At 46.5% G+C, this 19504-nt stretch overlaps 1 protein-coding gene across 2 annotated transcripts in view; it reads right to left on the bottom strand.

Annotated features, from left to right (window-relative positions):
- Zw (glucose-6-phosphate 1-dehydrogenase Zw) overlaps positions 1-19504 on the bottom strand; it is a 53631-nt gene that overhangs the window by 28966 nt on the left and 5161 nt on the right. Inside the window, exon 1 of one of the 2 annotated variants that reach the window (XM_075696824.1) lies at positions 7898-8050. The exons of the other annotated variant lie outside the window; for it this stretch is intronic. Within the exon in view, the coding sequence (XP_075552939.1) occupies positions 7898-7918 (21 nt within the window). The 5' untranslated portion in view covers positions 7919-8050. Of the gene's footprint in view, positions 1-7897; positions 8051-19504 lie in introns of those variants that run through there. 2 annotated transcript variants of the gene reach the window in all.

Here is a 19504-nt window from a genome sequence, read left to right as displayed (position 1 = left end):
TTTGTGCGCGTAAACAACATCACTCCTGAAGACGACTACACGTCGTCAGATTTTATCACCGACGAGAGTGCGTCATGCAGCACCTATTCGCCTGGGTATATTTCACTCGGCGAATACGGCGATTGGCTCGGAGTAGTTTTATTATACATCACACGGTTATCTGAAGGTCTTATCGCGCTATCACAGCGTGGCGATGTCACTGTATACATATAGTTCTGTTACTTGCTGTTGGCGATGCGAAGAATCCGGAATTTAACATAACGCGCAACAGCGAGAATTGTCGACGTCGAACTGATCCTAATTAAACTAGCAAAGCGAAAGCGGAGCTTGGACACTAGAGAAGGTGCGATAACACGGCGCTGTTAGTTTAATTACTTCCAACCAACTAGCCCAAGCTTGAGCCTTGACTTCGTGTATAGCACTGCGAGGCGCCTTTGTTAGAGCGTTCCACATAATCCTGTATATATCTGTAACTGAGCCTGCTGAAACTTGAACGGCGGCCCGAATGTTGGGGGAAGGGGTGCGGGAGCGAAGCGATACAGCGAATCAGCTCGCAGCAGAAAGAGCGGGGAAAACGCTATTTATAAAACTGTGTACTGAATCGTAGCTAATTCAGATCTTTTACTTTAGCTCACCTTGCCGAACAGAACGACGCAAACAATTAGTTATGCGTGGGAAACCGATTCGGCAGTGAAACGAACTGTGAAGGGTTCTACATCGTCGCGGAGATTATGCAGTTCGTCGGAACGCTCGTCAGTAAGGGAATAGATCGTGCAACTACCGCGACTGCATCTGTAACAATGAGCACCGGTACTTGCAAGCTTTTGTATACCATCGAGCAAAACCCAACATTAGAAAAAAAAAGAACTAGAAAGTAAATACAGAAAAAGGCTGTAAGACGAATCATGTACTACAACTCACGTGGTCGCAGTTCTGTTAGTGCATAATAGAAAATGTAGTTTCCTGCCACTTAGTCACAGAAATCGTGTTTTAGGACGTAAGTGCCTTTATCAAATAGTCAATGGCAACTACAACTTTGACACGTCCGATATTTTAACTTTCTCAACAGGTTGTGCTACAAGGAATGGACACTCCCAAACAATTACGCGCTTAAACCGAAGAACCAATTGTTTTAAGTACTAGTCCTTCCCCGAACTATATATCATTGAATGAAATAACCTTACTAACGATGTTGTCCGCCAAAACTCATTGTTATCCTGCGAGGCAAATCCTCCTCCAAGGTGACTTGCTGTTTTCTCTGTCCCTCCCTCTCTTTTATGCTTCCTTTATTTTTCTTCTTTTTCGTGATGTCTTGTACTATCTTGCTATGGTCTCGCTTGTGAGATCGGGGTATCTACAGACAAACAAACAAACAAACAAACAAAAGAGCATCCATTTTCTTGTGGTCGTATAGCCAGTCAGTGTCTGCCAAAAGCGTGATAACGAATCGAATATTGCCTTATTCAATTCGATCTTCGAATCAAATAGTCACTATTCGTAAAAACGAATATTTTTCTTCGAATAGCTTTCGAATACGTCAAATAGCCAACTGTGCGCTAATACTGCATCCCGGCCGCCACAGTGGGCATAAAACTCGAGAAGTTACTTATGCCGGAGCCCGCTACATGTCAACTCGGGGAGCCAGACTCGAACTCGCGAACGAGTCTCGAATTTACGAATACATAGCTAACTATATGTTTGGTCCATTCGTGCGGTTAATTAAAACAAAACAAAGAATAAGGCTTCGTATAGCGCACGTGCAGTGTAATGACATAAACTTGCTGATTAACGTTGTGAATATACTGTAGGATGCGAACATCGATGGCGAGAACGGCCGTTCATTTTTCGAAAAGTATTCGAAAAGTACTCGATATTCGATTCGATTCTGGCATCTATTGGGTTCGTATTCTCTATTCGGTATTGAAAATTACTATTCTCACAGTCCTAATGAGTTGTAATGGCGAGCAACATATAGGTATATAGGTACACATCATCCGTTATACCACTATATCTGTAGAAGCATTTCGTTATACCATGCAAAACTGGATGGATTTACCGATATTAGCTCTCCTCGAACCACTCCCGTTACCATCTTGCTGATTCAACGAAAACACGGCTTATTCCGAAAGAATATAATTGCGGTGCCGCGAGGGGCGACGACATCCACGTCGGTGAAAACGAGGTGTTTATCGAGAAATCGCGCACCAAAGTCTGCGGGAAACGAGCGCGCCTAATATATACTTACACGAAGGTGTTTGCGACGCGCGCACGCACGCACGCACGCACGCACGCACGCACAAAATAACAGCTGGACGCTTGAACCACTCCGGCGGGGTAATTACGTATTACGTCGTTGGAAGCGATATACGGAATAATTTGATCGTCGCTGCGTTCAGTGACCTATACGTGGAAAGCCTAGGTGGCATTCACACGGTGACTGAAATAAGCACACGATGCACGTTGGTCGCAACTGGTCGCTTTGGTCGAAAAGCGACAATTTCGCTGCTGGATTTTTCAGCTCCGCGGCTGGCTAGAGTCGCAAAACTGCCGAGACAATCGGGAGCAGGTCGCCGCGAAATGCGCTGATGGTTATTTTTTCCTGGTGGTGACGGTGCGAGTGAACGCGAACAAATCGTGAGAATTTTCGGTGTGGCGATGGACAGATATTTGCACGCCGGCATTTGTGAACATCGCGATCGCCGTTTCATCGTCAGCGAGGCAGTCGGTCGTGCGACCTGTCAGTCACCAGTGTGAATGCCGCCTTGACTCTCATTTAACTCCGTTTTTGAGAGCCCTCGTAACCGCTGGATAGAGTGCGTTTACTCTGATGCGGCACATGGAGAGCGAATGTGCGGTCGGCCACAATAGTTTACGGGACACTGGTTCAGCTGCACACGTGAATTTCTGCTTTGTTAAGGCACGACGCTCCTGATTTAGTGCATCATTGTGTAGATAGGTCGCCAAAGACTGTTATACGCATATAAACAGTGAATTACGTGTCCAAGGTTTGCGGGAATACAACTTTTTTTGCAAATTCTGTGTCCAGAAATCTTTTGTGACCGACTCTACTTAAGCTATACCGGGTGCGCGAGAATGCAGAGAGAGAGAGAGAGAGAGAGAGAGAGAGAGAGAGAGAGAGAGAGAGAGAGTTGAATATGAGGCAAAGCCGTTGCAGCTTGCTGCGTTGTTGGGGTGATTGTTTCCATTTCACGACGCAAAACCGCTTTTTGTCTAACGAACGCCTTGTCTCTCATACATGACTGACCATTTTGATCGGCCTGCAGTGAATGAGCACTGATGGAACCGTGAACCCTTACATAGTACGCTGTATCTGCGCTGGATGCGTCCGTGTGTGCGTCCGTATAGCACACTTGCGAAGAAAGCACGGCATTGAAAAAAAAAATGAAGCAAAAAATCCAAATGCGACAGACCAATCACTTTATATGCGTAAATCTGTATAAGCGCTAAAATGGCAAAGTCGGAGAAGTTGGCGCGAAAATACACGTATACCGCGGCGCGCATTTTCTAGCAGGTCGGAGATCTTCAGGCATATGCACTCCTCTATTTCGTGCACGAACCAGTTATCTGCGCTTGGCCAACCTCGAGTATGACTTATCTCGACTCATCCAGTCTATAGCGAACTTTTCCTTCGTTTTCTCTTCAGCGTGCCGGCCAAGTTAAGATAAACTAGAGTTGCCCGGAGTGCGTAATATCGCGCGAGGCCTGTCCTTTCAACGCGCGTTCCATCGACGAAGCACCGCGTTGTCGTGAAGCCAAACGAGCACGTTTCTTTCGCTGCCAGTGCACGGTTCTTGCGCGCCCACGCTTGCGTGCCGCGTGTTATCGATCGCGAACGAGCACGCGCGTAAATAATTAACGGTCGTGAGCCTAATCCGGTGTCCTCGGCCCGTTTTTTAAACCGTCAATTCTCGTCAGGTTGCTTGTGCAGCACATTGGGAACTAAATCCACCGAACGGTTGCGTTTACAGCTATAGCTGGTTCTTGATCATGGAATGCGAAGCGAAGTTGTGTCGCATAGTTCTATAATAGGGCGCACACGAAGATAACGCGATCACACAAACGCCTGTCATCGTGTGTGTTCTCTGGTTTTCCTCGTATTTGTGTCATCGAACTACGTGCGACGCAACTTCGCATCCGTGCATTGCGAACGCTGCGGGCCCTTTCAGCCGACCAAGGATCACGTACGTGTCTCAGAAACACGCTAAACGCTCCCGTATTATACATATTGTGCGTCAGCTATAATACCTCCATAATTGGTCCCCGGCGACGCACATAATGATCCATGTTTAATCAGTGGCTGACAGCGGCGGAGACAATTTTTCTGATTCTCGCTCCTGGTTGACTGACGTAGTCTGTATAGGGTTGACGGCGCGGCACGCAGTTGCAGAGACAGAGAACAGTAGGGGTTGATCAAAAAGAAGGAAAAGAAAGAAAGAAAGAAAGAAATTCACCAACGATTATACGGTGCTCCCTATGCGAAATTTGAGCGCAGCTCTGCATACACGTTTTGATTTCGCGATATATTGGCCATGGCGCGGACAATATCTCCCCTGCGGCTCGTTGCAAACGGAGAGTAGTGTGATGCGACTGCCTCGCTAATCGGGAGATCGCGAGAGGCAGCGCGTGGGTGACGCGTGGGCGCGATTCGCAGCAGCCGCCGCACAGACTTCCGCTCATGCAAGCGCACGTGTTTCCATACAGACGACTTGCGCTACTCTGGTGCCATCTGGAGCCATTATCGCCGCAAACCCCATCTTGCCCGGCACTAAGCTTTCCTTCTCACGTTTTCGCCATACCCTCCTACACTTTCCGCCTCATGGTTCCGCTGCACCCTCCTCCTCCTCTTTCCTCTTCGCGCTTTTATCGCTGTCGCCGTCTTTCGTTTCACGCTGCGCTCCGCGTTCGATTTCATCCTCCGAAGCGCTCGTTCGCTCGGTTGCGACAACGCCGACGCTCGCCGCAGCAACGCGTGCGCCAAGAGCTGCGCTCTAAAAGAAAGGGCTCCATGTGATTAGTTTAACAAGGGAGTAGGCCCTTATTAACAACGGCGTTTTCATCCCCCTCATTCATGCTGAGCGGTCATTCTCTCCCATCCTGCTTCATGCATGCTGCATATCATCATCATCATCATCATCATCATCATCATCGTCGTCGTCGTCGTCGTCGTCGTCGTCGTCATCATTATCGTCGTCGTTGTTGTTGTTGTTGTTGTCGTCGTCGTCGTCGTCGTCGTTGTTGTTGTTGTTGTTGTTGTTGCTTTCGAAGTACCGTGACCTGAGACCTTCTGGCCAACGGAGGGAGAAACAGAAAGAAGAAATGGACCACTTTCGGCGTTAATTAGCTTTTGTTCAACTCAGGATTAAGGTGGCCGGCCGATGTAAACGATCTTCCTGGTCTTTTCCTTTTCAATTCTATTCCCATTCCATCTACCTGACTGGTGCCATCGTTCCATTTCCACTCCACTCTGGATGTGTGAAAATGTGGAATGATTCCGGAATCATTCCAGCCACGGAGTTCCCACTCCGTAGCTCCGATTGGAGCACGCATTGTTTGTGCGCTTGTCCTGCTAGTGTAGCGATTTCTATCGCTGAGAAATGTACACAGCTTTCTCATGAAGACGGAAGCGAAGGCATGTGTACCAGACGGTGTGTATACGCACGCGAACGCGTGAACTGCAGTCTCGAAGCACGGATGGCCAGTGGGGAGGGGTCTCCGTCGCGGTGATTTCATCGCACAGGTATGCGCTTGTCGAGAAGCCCGTATTACGAATGCGTAATTAATGCATGTGCCTGAGAAGGGGTAAACCAGCTGGGGCTCAAAAGGCTCAAATGTCACCGTCTGCTGTGCTAATCGCGCGCCGCAGATCAACGCCGTGCGTGCGGATAGGCGAGCAGACGCATCCATCGTGGAAGAATACGGTGAGGGTATCGATCCAAGACGAGTTTGAAGAGCTGAATTGAAAAAAAAAAAGAGAAAGAGCGAAGAACTAATGAAGACAGGAAAGGATGTTGCTCTCGTCATTGTCTGTCTTCCTTAGTCCTTAGTTCAGCTGTTCAAACTTGTCTCAGCTATATATGGACCAACCAGCTCAGTTAAATCCTATTCTGAGGGCATCGATGTTCGTGTATTTTAGCACTACATGTATACGGTACGATTTACTGTTAATAGGTACCCTCTAATGTGCGGCTCTCGCTTTGCTGGCGTTGTATACAGGTGCACGTGCTGACTGAAACTGTGCGAATTCTCGCTGCACAGATGTGTGGAAAGATGCCAACTCCACCAACCACAAGTAATCTGCTGCGAAGTCGGGCGACTGTGCATCTGTATACGGGAGGGGAAAATTTACATGTCTCATACAACCATGCGTTCAATTTAACAGTGGACAGCAGTGCAAAGTGCATGTGAATCACAGAGCGTTCACGCTTTTCCACGCGAACGATGCATCATCCACATATATCGGCCACTTGAGCGCTCTAGGTAAGAGCATGCACTGCACCTATATGCGTATCTCGCTTCATCAGCACTCGTCACACCAGACCAGGCCGTAACAAAACACGGGCAGAGCTAATCAACGCGAACGAAATCGTTAATGTATATATATAGTGCCGCGGCCTGGTTCACGCGCGCTAGGCGCTCTAAGGGACAACCGTACCTCACGTCGCAATGCTCGCGCTACATTCGTGACCCGATAGTATGCAGTTAACTATACACGGGTATGTAGTTTTTTCATTCTTTGCGTGCTTTTTTTTTTCTTTTCGATAGTACAATTTCCTGCAGGCACGCAGACATTCCCCTCTCCTCCCCTCGGTGGAGGTGCGCTTTAATCCACGCTTGCTGATCTCTCACCTTCCAGCGTTGCTGGTACTCCGGTTTCGGCTCGAGGAGAAGTGACCTCGAAGCGTTCGGGTGTCCAGTGGGTGGGCCCCTTAATGAGGCCTCTCCCAAGACTATCCCTCCCCCATAACCTTCTTGTCTACGTCCCGCGACTAAATTGCCGCTTCTATTTGCTCCTTCTCTCCCACTCCTCCCCGTCGTGAATATCGCAAATAGCAGTGACCTAAAAACCGCTTACGTTTCACGCATCTACAGAACGTTCGTGGAGTCGTGATACGTCGTCGAAGGGAAAGGGAAAGAACTGGGAAAACCTTACGTGTTTAAATAATCGTCGGAAACGTGAAAACTCAATGACTTCAGAATAAAAAGAAAAAATACCCCGTGTTTACGTCGTAACGTAAATCATACATGGTAGCCGTGGCGCGTCAAAAGAGGAAAGTTCACGTTGAAATTGACAACGTTACGAGGAAGAGATAAGGACTGGGTTCAGGTAACATAAGCGTTAAATATGAGTTCAGGAACTTTCGCGTCCGCGAACTTCGCCCTCTTACGACCTCAGTGATACCACGTTGTATTGGTATATCAGTGGAAGCGGAACTTGGCGCGAGCGAATCATCACGCAGCGAGCACCCCCCCCCCGTGTCAGAGCGTCGTCTGCTCAGACTCAAGCTCAATCTCCTGCTCCTGCAAGCGCTTGGGCACGCCTCGTAGCTTTAACTGTAGCTCCACAAGCAATACATGTTGTAACAGTTTACATATCTCCGCGTTCGTCTGCTTGTCATACAAATATTCGTAAGCTTACAAGCGCAATGTTCCATGATATCCATAGACGGAAAGGGAAAACGCACAGGTATAGGCGTATCGGTCAAGGGCATGCAGCATTCAGAGAAACCACCGGAACTGTAAGGCCGACCTACCGGTGCAGGCAAACAGCTAGGCTACAGCAACGAGCAAAACCACACAACGGGAGCCTGATCGCACGCATACATGCTGAAAGAGCTGGCCACCTAAAAACGCCTACAGCGTCGAGCGCAGGTCTTACCTGTCCCGTGGACTTGACCATATTTTTTTTCGGCCGGGGGCGCCCGCTCCCGCGCGATGGGATCTGTCTTTTTCGGCGAAGAAAGCAGAGGATCGCCGATGCTTTGAGCGTGCTAGCGGGCTCCGGAGGAGTCACGCGACAAGTGAGTGAGTGTCTGGTAGGAACATATACGCCGCGGTTCTTTTTTTCTCGCCTGTGTGCCTTTGTGTCTTCTCCTTTCCTGCTAGGCTGTTTGTGGTGGTGGTGGTGGAGGTGGTGGTGCGACGGGCGGCGGAAGGCCCCGCCGTGAACAACGCACAGCGTGTGGTGTCTACGCACGTACGCACACACGCAGCACAGCTTCTTTGCGCGAGAAGCGAGGGAGGAGGGGAGAGCCTTCGTGGACAGTGGCGCGAACGCTTTGGAGGAAAACCGGAGCGCGCGCGCGCGTCTTCTTCTTTTTTTTTTTTTTCTGTGGAGAGAGAAGACGGGCGGGGGGGCACGCGCATTTTCAGAAAAAGAAAAAGGACATTTCGTCGGGACGTGCGGGTAGGGGAAAGACCAGAGCCCCATTTGGCTGGCGACCACCGCACAGTGTGTCTATATAGACGCACTGTGCGTGTTTAGACATGCGCGCTGGACACGGCTTCACACATTGTGGCCGCTCGTTGTGTACGCGTTTAGAGTGTGAACCTCTGTGGCCCTACAGCACCGTGCGAACCTTATGCACAAATGTGCAAGATTTTTTGCTGCGTTGCTGCTTTCCCTAGACTTAATTGTTGTAGCTAGGTTGGATGGGTACATCTCTGGAAAGAGGGGCGAACGGACGGACGGACGGACGGATAGATAGATAGATAGATAGATAGATAGATAGATAGATAGATAGATAGATAGATAGATAGATAGATAGATAGATAGATAGATAGATAGATAGATAGATAGATAGATAGATAGATGAGCGAGGACCTCGTGTTTGGCCTCCGCTACCGGCTCAGCTCGTACCACAGACAGCAGCTGTACATTACATTTAGGATTATTCGTTCTCGGTTTTTTATTTATTTATTTATTTATTTATTTATTTATTTGCTTCGTCACAGTACAACTTAACAGGAGGTGGAGGGAAAAGCCGTTCAAATGACGGCTTGAGGGGACCTTCACCACCTTTGTCAACAATGAGGACAGCTGAAATACAGTACGAAATAATTGCACTGTTTTTTTTTAAGTTACACATTGATTTAGATTTAAATAAAGAACAAGCCATAAAGTAAACTGAAAGGCATAGCTTATACAACAAAGAAAGCCGCTGTAATATCCTGCACTTAGACACTACCTAGTTTAAACAAAGCCGCTAAATCTGCTGAACTTAAATAAATGACTACATAGTTTACACAGCAAAAAGGGCCGCTAATTCTGCTACGCTTAATTGAGCACATCTATTCATCTGGTATTGTAATGATTTAGAATTCGTAGAAGAGTACATCGAAGCATTTGAAGGGCATAATTAGTACGGAAATAAGGAATGTTCCACATTTCTGTATTTCGTGTTTAATACGCTTTTTTAGCAAAAATTCGCCATATCCATGAACAGAAAGTTTGAGCGTTTGCAGCTAAGACAGTGTTCTCGTAATAGTTTGTATTAATAGAGGTCGTTCAGTCTTATGTATTTTTTTTTTAAATATATAGCGGGTCGCTATGGGCTAGCGTTGTAGCGTTGTCTATCAGCCTCAGTATCTTCTGTATTCTCAATAATTTTGGTAAATTTGTTTCTGTGGTTGTTTCACAAACCAAATAACCGTAGTTAAGATAAAAACTAAAGAGCGATTTGTATATCAATAAACCCACCGAGTTAGGGATAACGTGCCGGATGCGGCTTAGAATTCCAGTTATCCGGCGTAACTTTATTTCAGTATTATTCACGTGGTCATCCCATTGCAAAGAACTAGAGAAATGTACCTCGAGTACTTTCACTGCATGGCTTCACTATTTTTATATTCTAGCCTCTAAAAACATTGCTATTCTGGAAAGACACTTTTTTTACTCTTCGAATGAAAAACTACGGCTTTCGCTTTATTTCCATTTATTTTTAACTTATTGTTTCTTGTCCAGTTGTCCGACTTCTGTAAGACGTCATTAACTTTACTAGAAACGATAATATCTGATGCTTCCTTGTAGTCCACCTGAAATTATTTTCTTCTTATCCGATAGTAAATCATTTATAGAAAAAAATTGACACATATGCGCCAGATAGCGTTTAAATAACTTGAATTGTAGTCCACGAATGTCAGAATGGTTTAATATTTCAAATAAAATGACGTGGTGAACGTGGTCAAATGCTTAAGTGAAATCCACAAAAATCCTGCCATTTTTCTTTGTTCAATACCACCACCACCACCACCACCACCACCACCACCACCACCACCACCACCACCACCACCACTATCATCATCATCATCATCATCATCATCATCATCATCATCATCATGTCCACTGCAGGACGTAGGCCTCTCCCTGCGATCTCCATTACCCCTGTCCTGCGCTCAAAGTGTTGTAGTATATATTCTAATTGATCCAGTAGAGTGAGTTATTTAGACTTAATTTTTGTTTGGGTGGGGGGGGGGGAAGCCGTATTGCGATTTTGTCACGACATATTTGTTTCGAAAACAGGATACGCGAACAAAAACAATTTTTTCTAAAAATTTAAGAACACGAGGACAATAGATACCTTTCGATAATTTGCAACGTTATTTGCTTATTCCTTCCCTTTTTGTAGAGAGCTATTGTGCGTGCCGCTTGCATTTTCGAAGGAAAAAACCACTGTCAAAATACAGAGATTGAATAGAATAAATAGAGTAAGAGAATAGAATAGAATAATAGAGCATAATAGAATAAATAAAGTAGAATAAATTCGGGAATAAAGGTCTGGTGTTATCCTTATAGAGGGAAGCCTGGGAGAAATCGGCGGTTCGTAGTCTAGCTGGAGAACCGGGAAAACAAATCGGGTGTTTCGCTGTCTTGTGGCCCAGAGTTCGGCATCTCTACGGTAAGCTTTACAAACGATTGACACGCACAGTTGCCTCCTCTCGGATATGAAAGTTCTGTTTTGAACAAGAGGAATCACTCTCAGCAACACGTGATTGCTAAGAGAGCTGCTCGCAAATCCTGTGACGGACTTGTCTCTACAAATCCTCCTTGTCAGGCATTATTATTGCATTTGAAAGAAACCAAATCAACAAACACAACAAATGAAGACGGGTTTGCCGACCCCTTGTTTACTTTATTATCGGCACTTTCTTAACAAACGAAAAAGAAAGTTGTGCACATGGCGCATGGTTCGCAGGAGGTCTGATGCTTTTCATCTCATTACAAGCCCTTGTTGGCGTACGTTATCATAGGCATTAGAACCACTGCTATGTCCACCTTAAACCTGCTGGGTCCTCCATCCTTGTCTGTTGTTGTCCTGTTTAACTGATTCCCACTATGCGCTTTTGTCACAAAATTGATGAAATGAAATATTCGCTAGACGAATCGGCCACTCTTCGTCGAAGGTATACAACGTAGCTCGGGGGGACATCCTCCCAACGTTACAGCTACTGTTCACAGTGCGCAACAGCGTCAGAGCAACGCCTGAGAAGTCGCCTCATATAGCGGCATTTTCGCCGTTTACATGTATGTGACGCGCGGGAAATGCAATTGGAGTGGCCCACTGTCCTATTCTTGTAAACACGGCTACTAAAAAAGCGACGAGCTTTCGTTCACTTAACGCCGACATGTCCTCTATATATTATATATTTACATATGCCCAGTTTTCGCTATTATTACTCAAAAACGATGCATATATTCCACAAAAATGTATTAATACTGTTATGACATATCTTGACCACTTCTTCACAAAAGGCTGGCAGCGTTCATTATAGTTTTGTAACACTTGCATTTATTATCATCCTTCACAAAAGGGAGCAAACTTCGGGCAGAAATCGTGTGCAACCCGATTTTCAGAAATTTTATTCGGGGTACAGAAATCGGGAATAATTGAGTTTTGCCCGAACACGAAGGACCATAATTACATTGTGCAGGGAATTACAGCACATCGTGCGCCTTTTTCACCGTCATCATTGTTGCGACCTGCATCAGGTGCCGTGATCAGAGGGCTACATATATTCGCACAGGGAAAGGTGTAAACATACGTTCGTTCAGTGCCCTGCCGCGTGTAAGCGAACATGGTGAAAATATTTCGAAGCCACAGTGCACTTCACTCATCTGGGCTTCGGAGCTCCAGGCGATACATTACAATAGCCCTAACGCGTGCATGGGGTTACACCAACACATATATTGTCACATATGGAGCGGCTGCGAAGCATTTGCTAAAGCTTATATGTACTCCTCTTTCCCTGCCATTAGCATGGCAGACCTCAGGCAGATTGTTCCACACCTCGTTCCCTGTGATATTGCGCGGCCATGAAACGGTTTGTGACATTTCGGGATTGAAAAGCTCGCCAGGCCCAACTATCAGCTAAAGGTCGACCTCTCACTGGTATACAGCATTGATGCGATGTGAACGAGTGGCGGTTGGTGTGGCACGAATATGAGCGTGCGTGTACACACCAACGTGAGCGCACGCCAGTGAGCGCATGTGCAGCGCGGGCGCGCTAGATTGAATTGGTGCATTGTGAAAAAGTCACGCATATCCGTGAGTGAAGTTGGGCCAAAATTAAGAAGGTTCGCTTCTTAAGAAGTTTTCGAGGAGACTTCGGCCACTATTCTAAAAAAACAAAAAAAAAACTCTAACGCTCGAATTCTTCGTAAGAGCAAATTTCAGCCGGTACTGGTGCTCGGCTAGTTAGCGAAGGCGGCCGGCACATACGGACGAGGAGGCTCGTGAATTCGGCCCCTGACTCGAGGAATTTTGCTCCACGGAACTCTCTCACTCTCTCTCTCCTTTTTTTTTTTTTTTATCTGCGCCGTAATGGCCTCATCTCGGTGCATATTGGCAGCTTCACCCCGGACATTTTTGGCTACACTCAGTGTGCACAACCCCGATGGTAGAGCTCAGATGGTAGAGGGCGTTGGTCCCGGGTTCGAATCCCGGACCAGGACGAATTTTTCAACAGCGAAGCTTTCTTTTTGAGAAACCGCTATGAGTTTCCTTTGTAGCTTCGTGCTATACATTCGGGTGGAAGACAGTTTTTCCCTTTCATGATGCTTCCTCCTCTTTGCGGTATTCTGCAGAACTGATTTGCCACACTCGCACACATACTTTCTCATTTTTAGGTATACTGGCAACAACGACTGATGGAGTGCTGCATCCAATAATAGCTCTAGGGCTACATGTAGCAGAGGGCCCCCATTACGGTGTCTCACCATGGTAAGCGTGTGGATGAAAGAAAGAAAGAAAGTCGTCCGGCGCGGCCTTCAAGTTCAAGGTTTCGACTCCTCCCGCCCGGAATGTCCCGCGAAGAAATAACCGCAATTATCACTGACCACGTCACCAGACCAGTCCGCTGGTGGCGAGATTTGTCCTTTCCTCCAGCCTTTGTTTCGGCACCACGCGCAGACGAGGCGACTCTTCCTCGGCTCTGTAAGTGCCAGGTCTCAACTCGTTTTCTGCGCGATTATGTACGATGCTGCGGCACTGAATGCACCATTGTTTCGCGGTGCAAGGTCTGCCGTTGCCGACTTTGGAGGACGCGGCGCCTTTACGAGGCTTTCCGCGAGCAGCACAGCACGCCGCTGCCGAGAAAGTGGGTCACATGTGAAAACGACCGAACGGGTTGTCACCACTTTTCTCGCGCACAGAGGCGTGGTCGTTTAACCATGCTACTTGTGGTCGATGTCTCGAAACGCGCCACAGACTTCGGTGGGTGGGCGCGTTTCAATAGCTCTTTAGGGGGGAACAGGGTGAGGAATTAGTCCGCAAGCGGGAAGTGGGGGAAAGGGAAATGCCGGAAAGTTGGTTTAATCTGTTCTCTCTCCGCTAATGGAGAGTCATTACACGCCGTAGTTAAGACCAAGCAGGGTGGTAACATATGGCGATTTCCTCGTATTCAGGAAGCTGCGCTTTATTGCTGTGTAGAAAAGCGCTAAACAGTATGCGCACACGTGAAGATATACACGATCGTGTATATAGATCATAGTAGTAGATAAACCTCTGAGATCGTACGTCCCTCGGCCAGTTGCAAACTATGATCTGCAAAGGCCTAGCTGTTTAAAAATATCGTATTTTTTCTGTTTTCTACTTCATGCTTCATGCCCCCCCCCTCTCCCCTTGAAATGTCTATGTACCAGAATATACCAAAAACTGTGTGAGACAACAGCTGCCGGCCACTGTCCCCCTCCCCCAGTCAAGTGGGAGTGCACCGCCACCAACTGCAAATGGCAAATCTAAATTGCAAATCTAAATGAAATGAACAGAGCGGCACAGCCTAGGATCCGGCCATAAAGAAAAGGCGACAAGAAGAAGCATGTGATGGGCACAAGAAGGGACGCGCTTTGCAATTTTCAATTGCTAATGTCGGTTTAATTATTTTTCCTAAATTTTTCCTCAATCTCATACAAATAACGACTGGGAAAAGATGGAATTAGGATTTGGTATATATGAAACTTATACAGCCCTCTCTTCTTTCTTTTATTTAACCTGTTCCCTCTGATTCAAAACGTATACCACCAGAGTCCTTCAAAAAGCATTGGAGGACTCTGCTACCACTGATGGCGTTAAGGTCCGTTGCGCACAAATTCTCGCAGGAAGTTGGTAGTAGTCCCAAGGCACTGTTGTGCTTGAACTACTTAGCGAAATTTTCAAGAAAACTGCAAGGAAATGAACTACAAGTGCTTGGGAGCCGAAGCGAAGCCAGAAAATTGCCTTTAAAAAATCAAGAAAGAACACCTTGTACAATTTGTCGCGGTGTACTCGCCTTCCCCATTAAACATATGCTCATTTCTGTATATGCGCCAACTTGAGCTTCTAAAGCAACAGGCGAACGCTGTACGTGCACGCGTACTTATGCAGTCCAGCTGCGACTGTCATTCACAAATGTCTCCGCGTGGTACAGTCTATATAGGCGCGAAAAATACATCGCGGTTTAGTCGCGCAGGCATTACAGCACACGGTATGCGCCCTTTGCTCTAAGATTTGCGAGGCAACTGACGGGAGATGCAAAACCGACAGTTTGAAGTTTTATTTATTTATTTATTTATTTATTTATTTAATATTTATTTATTTATGGATGGATGGATGGATGGACGGACGGACGGACTGAAGGATGGACGGATTAAAAATGTGTAGGTGTGGTTACAGGTGTCGCCTTGTCATTAAAGTTACATGTGGATTTCATTAATACTCTGACAGATCTACTCCACCGCTCTTCTCCGCCAATTCTCCTGCCTTAATTATTTTGCTTACTATGCCTTTTACATATTGACCTCCGCGTGGCGGCTTTTTGAACCTCTGTGCTTGTCTCGCCCACGTGGGGCTAGAGGGAATTACATATTATTAAAATGCATTTCATCGTTTCCTTGGCCTGCGCAAAATGTCAAACTTTGGCAGGTGCTCCAGAACGCCGCCTGACGTTATGTAGTTCCGGTGGCGCGCGTAGTGGGCGTCGAAACTTTTGACTGTGGCTGTTTGCATGCCTTCTACTTCTTGTATACGTGTGCGCATTGGTTGGCTTGCTAAGTTGCGCAAACTCCCGGTGGTCGACTGCAGTATAGGTGCCATATTAAGATCGTTACGCCTCTGGTTCACAAAAGGCAAGGTCTACATAAGCAGAAAAGAAAAAAAAACTGTCTAATGACTGTAGTTCCTTCGGCTGCTCACTTTCCAACTAGTTCAGTTTTGTTTCTTGCTTCCGTTTGCTGTTGTCCTTGTCGTCTCTGGCCTCCGTTCTGTTTATTCCTCTCTTTTTTTTCTCTCCTGCTCTTCTCCACTGGACCCAGTTCGTGATTCCTGATCGCCATGGAACGGAAGAAACGCCGCCAGACCGCAAAGCCACGTCCGGTACAGAAGCCGAGTCTTGCGAGGGCGTTTGTGTATGCATTTCAACAACCGCAGCAACCATGACCGAGCTCCGAGAACCGCTTGCTACAAACGTATATATGCGTGGAGAGGTGCAGCTTATATTGAGTGAGCGCATGTACCTGCGCTCAATCAAGAAAAAAAATGTGCAGTTTCCACGCTATGTGGCAATCGATGTTACGCGCAGCATTAATTGCGGGTAGCTGGTTATCCGACATATTGTTTGGGGTTTTGCAGAGCTTTACTAGATGAGCCAACACGTTCGTTCAAGGCGAGAAATTGTGCGTGCGATGCGAGCGTGCGTGTGGCGACAGGAAAGCCGATAGCAGGAGTGCGACGGCGAGAACGCGACTGATTTCTCCGGCGAGAAACCTAGCTTACAGCGTGTTCCGTTACGATCTGGGCGGATCTCGAAAGCGGTGCAACACTCCATCCTGTGTCTGTGACCTGATGGAAAATGTTCGAGCACGTGCTCTCGCTTGTATAAGGTAAATGTTGCTATGCGACGTGGCGCACACGCGTGCCAATCATGCTGTATATAGTTGGCGCGTCGGCACGAGAGAATATACATGCATGTGCTTTTGTGGCACGTACTCTGAGTGCATGTGTTTAGAGTCGCCTTATTTTCTTCTGGTGCTTCTTGTTTGTTGTTGTTTTTTCTTGGTAATAAACAAAAAGTGCGTTTGAGGCTAAGTATACAGCATCGGGGACTTTTAAAACGATATTAAAGTGATAGCCTTATAAGGGCCCCGTGTCACAGAAAATCTGGTGTCGGCGTCGGCGGCGTTGTACGTGAGAGAAACTTTCCGTATATATTTCGGTATATGTACGTGCCACGCCTGGCTATATCGCATGCGGTATATGCGGGTTCATTGACACACCATTATATCGCTAAAGTTGCTCATACCTTGTCTTACATTCTTGACAAAGTTATTCCTCGGTATTTTGAGAATGACAGCTCACAAACAAATGTCATTAAAAAGAAAACCGACAGCGCATGCCTTTTATGATAAATCTTCTCAGATTTAAATATTAAAAGTGCGAAACAATAACATGAACCTCTTCTACTGCTTCTTTTTTTTTTTTTTTTTTTTTTGCGGGCGGCTGTGCACAACCTCTGGGATCGACCTACGTAAGATGCCGCGTTCCTACCAGAAAGCTCGTCTTCGCGCATAACTTTCGCCGCCAGCGCTTCCCGGTAATATATATGAAAACGTTTATTAAAAAAAAAGTGTAAACATTACTGTTGCATAAGTTGCACTTGCCGGGAAGTGTGAGAAGGATCTTTAAATGCTATCGCGTTCCACTCTTAAAGGCGAAGCTTAAGCGTCCTCCAATTTTTGTGCTGTTGGACTCGGGCTTCGCAAGCATCACTCTTTGTGTTGCTTCCAGAAATGCTGCAGCCTGCGTGACAACCTCTGGTGGTTGCCTCGTCCAACTGCACTGATGGAGATTTAATAAAAAAGTGCTTGATGGGGGAAATAATGATAAAAAAAGAAAAGAACTAAGAAGTTCCGCGCTGGCAGCAGGGTTTTGTACCCGCTGTTTATAGGACATTCAATGGCTTTGAATGTTATAACGACTAGTGAAATTTCATCCGCCTGGATTCGCTTATGGGTAGAACATGCGCCTCGGTAAAAGCTAATGCATTTCATATATCTGGATAATCTTATCACCTTAGAAGTGCTTCGCCACTGAAATAACTGCTGGTGCTGGCGCGCAGATAAAAGAGCGCATTAAGAAAAGATACGACGAGACGCTTTAAGCTCGTCGTTGTTGCTTCGTTTTTGATTGCGTTCCTTCGTCTGTGCCCAACTTCTGATAGGATCGCCGAATGCCTGAAAGGAAGGGCTCACTCGTGCACCATCAGTCTGCCGCTACGACGTCAAAGAGAACGCGGCCCCATGCTCGCCGATGCAATTCTTAACCTGCTATCTTTTTCTCCATCGCACGCGTCCCACGAATGCATCATTACCGTGACGTCTTCCGCAGATGGCGGGAAGGTACGCACAAGAAAAAAGAAAAACACTCAGTTATGATGCAATATTCGTAACTCGATTTGCCGGCCACGTGGACTTCCTCTTGTATTAATTCAAAGAGTAGGGTGCGCGGCAGGACTCCCTCCGCGCTGTAGGTATACTGATGAAGCAGCTTGGTCAAGCTGTGGCTGTAGCTGAAACGGTACGAGCAGAAACGTCTAGTGGAGACCTCATATCAGGCGTGCCACTTCTTGTGTCACAGTAGTTCATCCAAACGGTATGCCATCCATACAGTGACTCTGATGACGTAGTCTTTCTTGTTCATTGAGAAATGTAGACCCTGCATAGCATATGCACGTTGTTCATATTATTGCGGCAAAAAGGCTTACGCCTTAATACAGTAACCGGTGAATGAGCTGCTGAACACCGTAATAAGTGCAATGAATTCAAATTCGCTCATGGACGAGTAGGAGCGTGCTTAGTACGCCCAAGGACATCGCAGGTTGACATGTCGTGTTTAGTCCCTCGTGTGTTTCATCAGCGCTGGTCGCGAAAAAATGTGTTCCGCCGCAAAATTACACCCTTGGTTTTACGAACACTGCCGCCCGAATCAGACAAGAACGCTGGAAAGAACGCAGGGCAGCGCTGGTGCGTACAACGTTGGATAAACTGTATATTACTTGTGTTAATACAAATATTCATATAGACCCTTTTCATGCTTACAGAGTTCCCAGAAGACTTCCGATTAAGCCCTCCGGAACAACATAAGTTATGATAGCCTATAAATTTATAGGATCCCCCAGTTGGCACCTGTTTTGCTGCAGAGTCAATTGGGGTGTTTGAGAAGTCAATTGTATCGTTAAGTGCAAAAAAAAAGAAGAAGAAGAAGTCCGCACATTATCTCGACGCATGGCGCACGTTCTTTATATCTGAAAACATCAAGAATATGTGCCTATACAGATACTATACGACAAAATACTCTTTTTTTCTTGGCTAACTGTATTGTCGAAAAATGGTTGACCGGAAATTCTCTTGGAGTCATGAACACACTGCTGGCCACATCGCGGATGCAAAGGGTCCATAACGTTTCTATAGCAATGCGCGTACATAAAAGCCCCGTTCGTTAACTCGTCTTCCCGCCGTGCTAGTTACAGAAACCTCTAAGTCCTCCAGCACGACACTGCTTTGCGTGACACTGCTGGCGTGACATTTTCGAAAAGGTCACGTCTTCAAAAATCGAAATCGTTTGTCGCAGAGTACAGCTGTATCTGTACAGCCGCTCATTCATTCACGGCACATTACACTCAGCCGCACGCAAGGCATAAGGCACCAGCGTTCAATCATAGCAGCCACGGGCCATTTACGCGCGCGGTCCGCGTACAGTATACGGAAGAAGGAAACGCCGCACTGAACGCATGCACGGACCCAAGCTTCGCGACCAAGCGGTTCGTCTAAACGTCTATATATATATATATATATATATATATATATATATATATATATATATATATATATCCTTATAAAAACACACCTTCCTGTCGCTTTGTCGATGTCTGCCTCTCGATTTTTTTTCCAAGTTTGCTGGCATTCTCCTAACATAACCATGTACCAACTAGCCCAACAAGCCACTCTCATGAACAT

Source organism: Dermacentor variabilis, chromosome 6 (assembly GCF_050947875.1).
Source record: "Dermacentor variabilis isolate Ectoservices chromosome 6, ASM5094787v1, whole genome shotgun sequence".
Taxonomy (NCBI): domain Eukaryota; kingdom Metazoa; phylum Arthropoda; class Arachnida; order Ixodida; family Ixodidae; genus Dermacentor; species Dermacentor variabilis.
Note: the sequence above shows the minus strand (reverse complement) of the source record. Positions and strands in the feature narration are given on the sequence as shown.